This window comes from Oculina patagonica, chromosome 8 (assembly GCF_052425735.1).
Source record: "Oculina patagonica isolate OP01 chromosome 8, crgOcupat, whole genome shotgun sequence".
NCBI classification, from domain to species: Eukaryota; Metazoa; Cnidaria; class Anthozoa; order Scleractinia; family Oculinidae; genus Oculina; species Oculina patagonica.
This window is the reverse complement of record NC_135765.1, coordinates 25472276-25484625: the sequence shown is the minus strand read 5'-3', so window position 1 is coordinate 25484625 and position 12350 is coordinate 25472276. Positions and strand designations below refer to the sequence as shown.

Sequence of the window (12350 nt, the reverse complement as noted above, 5' to 3'; positions counted from 1 at the left end):
TAGGGCCGCCTTTCAAAAAGGAAGGAAGGAAGAAAGAAGGGACGGAAAAGCTGAGTGAGTGAGTGAGAAATGGGAAAGGCAAGAGAGAGTAAGGAAAAATGGAAGAATGAAGGAAACAAAAAAAGGTGTGTATGATTTTCACCGTTGTTACTTTGGCCGCTGTCAGATTTGTTCAAATTGTTAGACTCCCGTGCCGACTACCTCACCCCCCCCCCCCCCCATACCCCAACCACCACAACGCACCCCTATATATCCCTCACTCACTCCACCCAGATATATATATTTTTTTTTTCAAGAAAATGGTTACACAACATCTTTCCTAAAATATATTTATTTTGTTCTCTACTAAATACTTCACAGTGCTATGTTGCTATGACGCGGGAACCCTGACATTAATGTAATCACAGCTAGGCTCCTTTTTAAGGAGAGATGTTTTACTGCCGCACATTGTACACGAAGAGGCTTAATTTCTCGCCAACACACACAGGAGATGAAAATGTGCATGGCTCGTGGTTCGTGGACGTACATCCCTCTCCCATGCCGTCGATGTTGAAAGTGGATTCTTTTGAAGCCCAGCATTCGCCTGAAATAAAACAATAATAATAATAAATAACACATTGAAACGTCCGTCTTTAACGTTCCGTTGGTAAGTGGATAGACTAGCAGAAACCAAAATTGAAGAGTTACAATGCGGTGGATTCTCTTACTCTGGGTCCGCGCTTTATTTCAATTGTAAATTAATCGGTCTGGAAAGGGGGTTTAAATGATAGCTAAGAATTAGTTACAATTTTAACTGCCAGCTGTGAAATGAAGCTTTTTTAAACTGATAGCTAAGATCTTGAGATCCACAATGTTTGCTGTTAGCTAAGAAGTGGGCTGAAATTTTAACGGTTGGCTGAGAAATCACCGAGAATTTAACCGATGATTGAGATCTCAGAACCCCGTTCGCACCCAATATATGACACACGTGAGCTTAGGTTAAAGTGTTAACACGTTGGGCTAACGTAAGGTTTGTTACCTAACACATCCCAGTGCGGAACTTTAAATAGACAATTGTATATTTCTGTAGGTTTAGTTTGTACTTATTAAAAGCTCGCCGGTCGGCCGTTTTTATCCATGGAGTTAAGCATTTTATCCACGTTTAGACGCTACAACCTGGGTTATACGGGAGTTATGTTTATCCTTTACTTCTCCCCTAGCTAGAATTTTAACAATTCTAAATATTTTGTCATTTTTAAATAATAAAAAAATAGTCAGTCCACCCCCTCCACTGGCCTTGTCGCGATCAGAAGGGTATTCTAATTTACACTCTATAATCCGTTTACGACGGATTCCTGGTTCGGCTTGGCTAGTGGGGTTTTTCCCTGTTGTTCTTTTTTCGTTTTTGTCTTACGTTTTCCTTTCTCGGCAGACATCACTGGTGTTATTCTGTCCGCCTTAGGTCTTGGCGTTTTCTTTACTCTTAACTTCACTCTCATTATAAGCCACGATCTAAATACATGCTATGATATGGTATAGGGAAGTAACCCCACTAGCTGGGTTGGGCCTCTCTGGTGGTTCGATATACCGGTTGGGGTTTGAGGGGTTTTCTGAGTTTTGGGGAGAAGGTGTATTTTGTGGATTATTTCCTGTAAATGCGGAGATCTTTTGGCGTTTATACTGAAGCAGCAAGGTGCGTGAGCAGCCGTAGGCCACAATCTTTTCCCATATCTTATCTACGCCGGACAATGAGCGGCATAATTAATGAGTGAGAATGGTAAACTATTCTCATTCATAATTATGACGCGGAATTCACAAGTGCGTGGATTACATAACCCTGTTTGTTTATAGATAGTTGTATTTTGTAATGCCTAATCAGCATGTGCACAATCGCGGTATTTAAAGATCTCTTTGCTTAGTTTCGGGACATTTCGAAAGAGATACGCAAGCCGGGAAGTCCGAACTAATTTTCGACCCTCCCACCTCCCCTTCGGCGACGTAATACACAGCTATATTGCTTTCTTACCCAGTCGCTCATTGCCTCGGCCACAATCTTTTCCCATATCTTATCCACGCCGGACAATGAGCGGCATAATTAATGAGTGAGAATGGTAAACTATTCCTCAGTTCAAGCTGGAACTGTTGTCTCACCTCAGGTGCTCTCAGCTTGCTCTCTTCATATCTGATAGTTCCCTCTTGCTTCTTTCCTGTGCTGTTTAACCTGAGTTTGACCTTACTAATGACAAGGTTGTGGTCACTTCCCACATCAGCTCCTCTATAAGTCCTTGTGTCCTGGACAGACCTCTTAAACCGGGACCTGATTGCCACGTGGTCGATTTGGTTATGGTGTTGACCATCTGGTGAGGTCCACGTGTACTTGTGTACATCCTTATGGGGAAACATGGTTGATGTTATAGCGAGATTGTTGGATGCACAAAAGGTCACAAAGCGCTCACCATTGTCATTTCTCTCGCATTTTAAACCGTGTTTCCCAACAGTACCGCTCTCACCCTCCTGCATCTCTCCCACCTTGGCGTTCCAGTCCCCCATTACCAACAGCATGTCATGTCTGGGAACCGCATCCAGTGTTTTCTGTAGCTGATCGTAGAAAGTATCCTTTGCCTCGTCTTCCGCTTCATCTTCAGTTGCTCATGTAGCACTTTCTTATTCGATTCTTTTATACTTGGGGTGAAAATTGAGATGAATCCACGTGATGGCGGATTTCCAAAAAGACCCAAACTGTACATTTCAAGTCTCAATCTGCCCGGTTTTGCTAATCTGGAGTGAAAATAAGATTTATTCTACGTGGTGGTATTTCAAACAAAAGGGACCAAAATCGTCATTTTCAAATTCTCATGTAGCACTTTCTTATTCGATTCTTTTGGACTTGGAGTGAAAATTAAGATGAATCCACGTGATGGCGGATTTCCAGGAAGACCCAAACTGTACATTTCAAGTCTAAATCTGGCCGGTTTTGCTAAATCTGAAGTGAAAATAAGATTTAATCTATGTGGTGGTATTTTAAACACAAGTGGCCAAAATCGTTTTTTTCAGTTGCTTATGTAGCTTTTTTTATTCGATTCTTTTGGAGTTGGAGTGAAAGTTAAGATGAATCCACGTGTTGGCGGATTTCCAAAAAGACCCAAACTGTACATTTCAAGTCTGAAACTGGCCGGTTTTGCTAAATCTGTAGTGAAAATAAGTTTTAATATAGGTGGTGGTATTTCAAACAAAAGGGACCAAAATCGTCATTTTCAGTTGCTCATGTAACACTTTCTTATTCGATTCTTTTGGACTTGGAGTGAAAATTAAGATGAATCCACGTGATGGCGGATTTCCAGGAAGACCCAAACTGTACATTTCAAGTCTCAAACTGGCCGGTTTGGATAAATTTGAAGTTAAAACAGTTTTATTCTAGGTGGTGGTATTTCAACACAAGGGACCAAAATCGTCATTTTCAGTTGCTCATGTAGCACTTTCTTATTCGATTCTTTTGCACTTGGAGTGAAAATTGAGATGAATCCATGTGATGGTGGATTTCCAGAAAGACCCAAACTGTACATTTCTTGATGGACTACCGTAGCATTCCGGTTATAAGCCCTGGGCTTATACAACTTCGTAAGGGGTTTTGTGTGGGCTTATAAGTGGAAGGGCTTATATCCGGGAGGACTTATAAGCGGAATAAAAGAAAAAACGTGTCGAAACGATCCACGGGAGTGTTGATCGAAATACGTTTTTTAACTCTTAAAAACGCATAATAAAGCAACATTTAGCCCTGTTCAGTACTGTCATCCGGCAGAGGGGGGGGGGGCTTATATCCGGGAGGGCTTATAACCGGATGTATCTTTTTGTTTCCAGGTAGATGGGCCTATAACTTAAGGGGCTTATAAGTGGGGGGGGGGGGGGGCTTATAACCGGAATTTTACGGTATATGGATGCCCATACATGTATTTTGAAGAGAGTTCAAGTAATGTAACTCTAAATAAATGGAACCACCACCATCCGTGTAAACGCCACTGCAATCTGTAACAGAATTTGCACGGATCTATGTAAACAGGCGGCCCAGGAACAAAATTGATCTGTGCAAAAATTTGTCCGGACCCGTGTAAACGGGGCTTCATTCCCTTCAAAATCTCTCAAGTATCCTACTATACGGCATGACTATCGCATTTATTTATTCATTTTCCCATAAATTATTTCCAAAAATATGAAAACAATAACGTGTTACAGGAACTTAATATTTTGAGAAATAATACACTTTACCGGCTTCTCCGTTTTGCTCTGTAGGTGAGTGCTGGGCCGTAAAAGGAGAGTTTCTGGCGAATGTCCATAGTTTAAGTGACCAGTGTTTGACCACCTATTTTGAAGACTGCACCTTTAACTCCAATGTTTGCGTCGGAAAGAATAACGCCATTTATGCTTATAGTGTTCCAACGAGACGATTTGGAAAGTGAAAAAAAAACGAAAGCTTTAATAATGTTCATGATGGACGGCCTCGTGGTATAACTTTTTTTCAGTGTTTCACTTTGGCACCATTATTGTAAAATAAAAGATTCAAAAGACAATAAACATTAGGGCCGCCTTTCAAAAAGGAAGGAAGGAAGAAAGGGGGGGGAGAGAGGAGGAGGAGGAGGAGGAGGAGGAGGAAGGAAGGAAGGAAGGAAGGAAGGAAGGAAGGAAGGAAGGAAGGAAGGAAGAAGGGACGGAAAAGCTGAGTGAGTGAGTGAGAAATGGGAAAGGCAAGAGAGAGTAAGGAAAAATGGAAGAATGAAGGAAACAAAAAAAGGTGTGTATGATTTTCACCGTTGTTACTTTGGCCGCTGTCAGATTTGTTCAAATTGTTAGACTCCCGTGCCGACTACCTCACCCCCCCCCCCCCCCATACCCCAACCACCACAACGCACCCCTATATATCCCTCACTCACTCCACCCAGATATATATATTTTTTTTTTCAAGAAAATGGTTACACAACATCTTTCCTAAAATATATTTATTTTGTTCTCTACTAAATACTTCACAGTGCTATGTTGCTATGACGCGGGAACCCTGACATTAATGTAATCACAGCTAGGCTCCTTTTTAAGGAGAGATGTTTTACTGCCGCACATTGTACACGAAGAGGCTTAATTTCTCGCCAACACACACAGGAGATGAAAATGTGCATGGCTCGTGGTTCGTGGACGTACATCCCTCTCCCATGCCGTCGATGTTGAAAGTGGATTCTTTTTGAAGCCCAGCATTCGCCTGAAATAAAACAATAATAATAATAAATAACACATTGAAACGTCCGTCTTTAACGTTCCGTTGGTAAGTGGATAGACTAGCAGAAACCAAAATTGAAGAGTTACAATGCGGTGGATTCTCTTACTCTGGGTCCGCGCTTTATTTCAATTGTAAATTAATCGGTCTGGAAAGGGGGTTTAAATGATAGCTAAGAATTAGTTACAATTTTAACTGCCAGCTGTGAAATGAAGCTTTTTTAAACTGATAGCTAAGATCTTGAGATCCACAATGTTTGCTGTTAGCTAAGAAGTGGGCTGAAATTTTAACGGTTGGCTGAGAAATCACCGAAAATTTAACCGATGATTGAGATCTCAGAACCCTGTTCGCACCCAGTATATGACACACGTGACCTCTAAGAATTTGCGACCACATAAAAATATCATCATTCTATCTCTTTATTTGTCTCTTTGTCTCCTTTACGAACAAGTTGTTATTCAGAATGGAGTCTCAGGTACTTTCTGCATGTTTCTAACATGCAGAAAGTAACATGCAACACCACCCCGCTGCCCCACCCCCATCTCCCTATTTCCGTTAGCGGCTCGCGCCTTTGGCCAATAGACAGTTTTTTTTTTTTTTTTTGGAAAACGGTTTATTTTTGCCGTAAATCCTTTTTTATATTTATTTTCTTCGGCACCGAAATGGCGCTTAAAAGTCTTACTCATCCACACGTACCGTAATACTGCAGTCCAAAAAACATGTAGCCTTCAGCCTTCGCTTTCTCGGCACAGCGGCACACGACACCCTTCATGTATGTGTCCCAATTCTTCCAATCAACGTGTATGCCGCTGAATTTGCTCGAGGAAGAGTCGCGGTCAGTGAAAAGCATATCTGGCATAGGACGAAGGCCTCTTGCGTGTTTATCGTTAAAGCAACCAAGTCTTAAGTAGCTGGCAGCGCAAGACTCTGTTGGAAAAAGAATTTTTATGATAATTATAACGTAATTAATTATAATACAGTTACTTATGTCAAGGGTAATTACGTCGTGTAAAAACAAAACGACGGAGCGGGGAGTGGAACTGTTAGAACTACCCTTCTTTACAGCGCGGTCGCCATTTGGCAGAGAAAAGAAAATCCAAAAAATAAACAAATGTTTTGGTGGCGGGCATATTTATTGAAAAGTAATCGGATAAAAAAAACATGGTGCGCGCTTATATTTCGACTTTTTGTTTCTCCAACTGCTTGTTGTCTCATTTCTGAATAATCTCCCGCGAATTTACAAATAATTACACAAAGCACTTTCTTTTACGCATGCAACAAAAGGTAAATATTTGCGCTCACAAGTTTGAGGGTTCATGAGGGGTCACAAAAACCAATCGGTTCTATTTTGGCGCCAAGCAAAATTTGTTTTACACAATTAAATTAATTACACCAACTGAACATGCTGAAGTTCGACGGTAACCGGTCAAAACCCCTCAAGACAAAATTCCCTCGACAAAACGCCCCATTCGACTTCTGGATTAAGGCCTAAGCATGCCGCGAGTTTCTTCAAGTTTGTTATAGATGAGTCAGTACTAAGTTCGAAACAACTTAAAAACCTACATTCTGTACTTCAGACATAAGGAATCGACACGCATTTGCACAAAAGAATAAGACAGGATAATTTATAAAGTAAATCTAACTGATACAGTAGAGTCCCGATTTCATGAACTTCAAAGGGAAAGGAAAACTTGGTTCGAGAAATAGAGATTGCGCTGAAAATCCTGTTGTATGTGTTGCATTTAGGGAGCTTTATGCTAATTCAGCGACTTTTGGCGGCCCCCGAAATCGCCCGCGTTAAATTGAAATAAGTTAACGGTTTTCTGCAATGTAAAAGATCAAAAGCGTTTGTTTGCTTTATAAATCTCAGGCTTATTATCTGCGCTAAAAGTCCGTAAATTAATCATTATCGTGAGTTTCTTTTTTGGCTTCTTTGACGTTATATCTTGCCGTTCCATGCATGGATCTGCGACAATAAGGCTAAAATGCCCTGTTCGTTTAGGCGTCATTATAAAGATTAGAAAGTTATGCTTTGTTTTGGCGCCAAGTGAAATCCGTTATTATGAAACGAGTTCTACTCGACCTATCAGTTCTTATTACTCGTGCTAAGGAAATTCTTCCCTTTTTTTATTGCAGATTCGCCTCAAATTCTGTTTTCGTTACACGTAAGTTCGGTTGAATCAGTAGTTATAGCAAAGAAATCCGAAAGGAGGATCGAATAAGGTTTAGTGACCTATGGAAATATATGCTGAAAAATAATCCCTCTTTACCTTGCCTTTTCCCAGGATATGCGTCCGCCACAAACAGAATCCCAACAAAGACGAACGCAGCGTAGAAAGTATTAGACAACATTTTTGAATCACAACTTCGTTCGAAAAGTAGAGTTGTCTTCAAAGCACTGACTTCTTTTCGGCACCGCGGCAAGCTTGTTAATGTCTAGACTGGTCTTCTAATCTCTACATAAGTAACTGAGAATTACTTGTTATACAGGAGATTTTGATTGGCTTTCAAATCCTATATACAAATTAAAGAAACCGGGTTGTCAGCCGTCCAAATTTGGGCATTGTTATCGGTTATTTCAAGCGCCTAAGAGCTTATACCGACACGCAGCCTGCCTGAGAACGGATCGGAGTTTGTTTGCATAATTATGTAGATAAACAAAACAAAACAAAACAAAACAAAAATAGCGCTTAGAATTTAACGACCTTTAACGGAAACGACAAATGAATACTCTGCCAAGTTTCACCCTCTTAAAATTAAGCCACTTCTTATTTACTGATATTGCATGTCAGTTTACGGTTGAATTGTTAAAAAGATAAGTAAATGTTGGCCTACCAAATTGACTATTGACTAAATAGAATAGGGTGGGAGGCGCGGTGGCCTAATGGTTAGCGCGCTCGACTCCGAGTCGAACGGTCCGGGTTTGAGGCCTGGCCGGGGCGCTGCATTGTGTTCTTGGGCAAGACACTTTACTCTCACAGTGCCTCTCTCTGCCCAGGTGTATAAATGGGTACCGGCGAATTTACTGCTGGGGGGTAACCTTGCGATGGACTAGCATCCCATCCAGGGGGAGTAGCAATACTCCTAGTCGCTAAATGCTACGGAAACCGGGATAAGATTAAGCTCCGGCTGTAAGGGCCACATGGCTCGGCCACAGACTTTACCTTACCTTAAATAGAATAGGAATATGGCCGAAAATTCGTATAAGGCACTATCTTATGATTTGGAGTCGAGTAGCAACTCTCCTAAGGTCTCATAAAATAAGGGGTATCAAATGGTCTTTGCGAGCACAGCGTTTTTCTTTGCGAGCACGAGCATTGACAAAAATTAGCCTTGCGAGCAACGAACACTTTTCAAAAACCTACCTTCACTAAAAACCGAGCATGCGAGCACTTGTAAAATTGTGCGAGCACGAGCAAACGAGCACCCACTAAAATTTTGCGAGCATTTGCAAGCACTGCGACATTTTGAGGGACCATTCATGACCCCTAAAATAATAAAGGCTTGCTAAACGATGTGGTTTATGTCGTGTACCCCTCCTAAGAAAAATCCTGGATCTGGTTATTCACTCTTATTCATTCAGCCCGTTTACCATACTATTGAACTTCACCGTTCTTCAAACAAATTCGAAGACTGGTTCTTTGCGTTACTTGCCTTACTTTAGACAACGCTGAACGTGAAAAGCGCCTCAAAATCAACCTCCAAGAAATGCCATGCCGAATTTCTGACCCATTAAATTTTTCATGAGGGAGGAAGGTTCTGAAGATACAACACAAAGAAAAACATTAGAAACACGTTTACGTTCAGTGTTTGTACTTTATTCGAAGAACTATGCGGCCAAGGTATTACCACGAATCTTTAGATTGTTTTTAGTACCCCCAAAAATCCCTATTTAAATCAAGCCACCTAAAAAAATATTTGCCAAATTTTCCTACCCAAAAAAAAATTCCGGAATCGAAAACTTCAAACCCAACAAGCAGCTATTTCAAAAAGAAATAGTGTTTCGTTTCCAGATTGCGGAAGGGTGAGAATAGTGTAACACTAAGGAGAGATGGGTTTGTGGTTTACTTTAATTTGGAGAAGGTCCTAGTGTATGTTGAATTTGCCGAATTTATGCACGAGTGAAGAATGAAAAGAAGAACTTCATATTCAGTTTAACACCTACTGTCCATTTTATGTAAAGGAGACATAAACTACGTCCTGATGCAGTTTGGCTTTCAAGAGTTCAAGTAACACACAAATATTTCTCTTTATAGAAATAGCATGTGTCTTTCTCTCCAAATTAAGTTAAGTGAAAGAAGCTTGTCTTTATCGTTTTTACTCATGCAGTGAAAATTAAAATGATTGTTTTTATTTCTGCAGAACACTTTTTACTTAAAAATGGCACCTGATAGCATAACTTTGAATGTTGCATGAATGGAAAAATAACTTACAGAAAATATTTAAATATATTCCTATCAATGTCGGGAATGGTTTATTTTTTTAAAACAAACAATCCTAAAACAAATCAGTCCCATAAATAAAGTGTTTTGTGACTACTGATCTCTGATAAAATGCAAAACAACACTTTAATCGTAGATTAAATTATTACCTTTTGACAAAAAGCTTGAGGTATATACTTCTCTGAGTTGATCACATGCTCAAATCAAATAAATGCCAAATTCAAGACAAACCATAACCCCGGTCGACAAGAACAGAGATAAGCACACTGTTTCGAAGCCATTTCTTCAAAATCAAATGCCTGTTGTCACTTTACAAAGACACGTAAACAACAAGGGCAAATTAATGTAAAAAAGCTACCATACACAGATTTTTAACCGGGATTTTTAATTAAGCAAAATTCAAGTTTAAAGAAAGTTTTATGTTATATGTTATATATAGTCATACCAGGATTGTATTTTGGTCGATCCGCGCTGCACGCTCTCCCGGCAAATATAAAATTATCTCCACAGAATAAGAGCTAATAAGACACAGCCAAGTTGCTTCTGTTGTCAGTGTAACACTAATAATAACGATTTGCATTTTTGGCGATACTGTGGAGTTTCGATCAGACCGCGATGGCTTTGAATAATCCAAATAATGTTTATATCAATAATTTAATCTCAGAAATCTGCTTCAGCAGTTGCAACGGTAGTTAATGTTGAGCGTTACATCAACTAAGGAGACGAATTTAGTTCGACACGGCAGTTGCACACCTTGCTATACGATACTGTCCATACAAAATTTAAACTTTGAACAGAACTTGACTGTCTTCTTTTTCGTTCTCAACTTTCCGTGCAGACTCGAATGTTTTTGCGACGCACGTGACACTGATCACGCAATTCCGGGTACATCCACGCGAGAACCCACGCAATTTTGCGTGTATTCGCGCTGTTTGTGACGTCGACGATGCCGTGAATTTTCTTGTACAAATAGAATAGGGCAATTTCCCACATTTATACATTCCTCTGTTACATGAAGTGAAATTAACTTTGTAACTCGCCTGTAAATATGCACTTCTCTTTGTAGTGCACTTAAGCTCTACCGTGCGAGCAAACTCGAGTCATCCCGTTTTTCTTTGCGCTTGCAAACACTGGTTGGTGGAAATTTACTTCCGTTTCAGAATAATATTAAACGCTACGAGAGCTTTCTCTAGTTTTCTTACAATACATCGCTTTAATCAAACTTAAAACAATTTCAGTCGTTAGATGTTTCTGTTTGCAACAAATCTCAATATTTTTGGTCATGCTGAGGAATAATATTATATTTCCGATATTTAAAGAACATGTTTTTACGAAATTAATTGCCATCGGTCATACGTATTTACTTTGTGGTTACGACCGTTCTTGTGATTGGATAGCAGCCACCCGTGCGAGCAAACACGGCAAGTCATCCCGTTTTTGTTTGCGCTTTCAAACACTGATTGGTGGAAATTTACTTCCGTTTCAGAAAATCGCTAGAATGTTTACTTAACAATTAAACGCTACGAGAGCTTTCTCTAGTTTTCTTACAATACATCGCTTTTATCAAACTTAAAACCATTGCAGTCGCCAGATATTTCTGTTTGCAACGAATCTCAATATTTTTTTATCATGCTGAGGAATATCTTTCCGATATTTGAAGAACATGTTTTTACGAAATTAATTGCCATCGGTCAAACGTATTTACTTTGTGGTTACGACCGTTCTTCTGATTGGATAGTAGCCCCCACTGTGTAAATAGTTCACATCGAAGCCAAAATAATACCGTATCGTTTCTGAGGAAACGAAACAAAAATATCCTTCGATCATCCTCGTCACTTTAAATCAAGATTAACCCCCTGGGCCCGACTGCAAACCATGTATGAGCATCCCACGCACTTAGCCTTCCCGATCCCCAACCACCTCCCCCTCTCTGGAATTTAGATACGTCAGGAGAGTTGTCATCCTTACAGATCTGCGACAAATCAAAGGTTTAAGGAGATCGAGCAACATCACGCGTACGAGCAGAGATCACTGAATAGAGTACTTTTGATGCGCACAGATAGGATCTTGTTAAAAAAAAAGGCTGGGGGTCGGGTGGTTGAGGGATTAATCGGGGGTGGGGAGAGGGGCAGTACAATTTTTTGTACACACTACTTTTTGTTTAGTTGAAATAATATACTCGTTAGTTTTCCAGTCGACAGACTTTATTGCAGCGCGTTCTCCACAAGACCAGCCTGATAAATATTGTCAATTGAGCTGCGTCGTTACGTCTTTAAAACTATTACGTTAACAGATAATATTTACTCTTCGTTTCTGACATTTCTTTGTACAATTCTTGCTGTGGCACGAGTAACTGACTGCAGTGCATGTCTGTCCTTATTTGGCTTGATATATTCGATGTCCTCCACTTATTTGACTGCAACCAACGGTATTCTTTTCCAAGTTGCATTCTGTGTGGATTGCTGTACACGTCATGATATACGCACTGAAATGTCTCAGCAAAGAAAATTAAAGAAAACGAGAAATTGAACGACGAATACGGATAAAAAGAAGCTAGTGTGTAAAACAAAGGATAACGCCATTTCGATGCATTGTTATAATTATCACCAGTTTCCAATACTCCAGAGCTTTTTTGTTGCAATTCCTTATGAGATGTATTTTATTTCGAC

At 40.1% G+C, this 12350-nt stretch overlaps 1 protein-coding gene across 2 annotated transcripts; it reads right to left on the bottom strand.

Annotated features, from left to right (window-relative positions):
• Positions 1-317: 317 nt before the first annotated feature.
• LOC144662767 (uncharacterized) lies at positions 318-7957 on the bottom strand. Of its 2 annotated transcripts, none has more exons than XM_078523665.1 (3): positions 7510-7952; positions 5936-6166; positions 318-583 (listed from the first exon to the last, which is right to left on the bottom strand). In XM_078523665.1, exons 1-3 carry the CDS (start codon positions 7589-7591, stop codon positions 435-437), a joined length of 462 nt encoding a protein of 153 aa, XP_078379791.1. In that variant the 5' UTR covers positions 7592-7952; the 3' UTR covers positions 318-434. The 2 variants fall into 2 exon arrangements, with proteins under 2 accessions (XP_078379791.1, XP_078379790.1); XM_078523664.1 differs by lacking the exon at positions 318-583 and adding an exon at positions 4958-5224 and having other exon boundaries at positions 7510-7957.
• Between the last annotated feature and the right edge of the window lie 4393 nt (positions 7958-12350).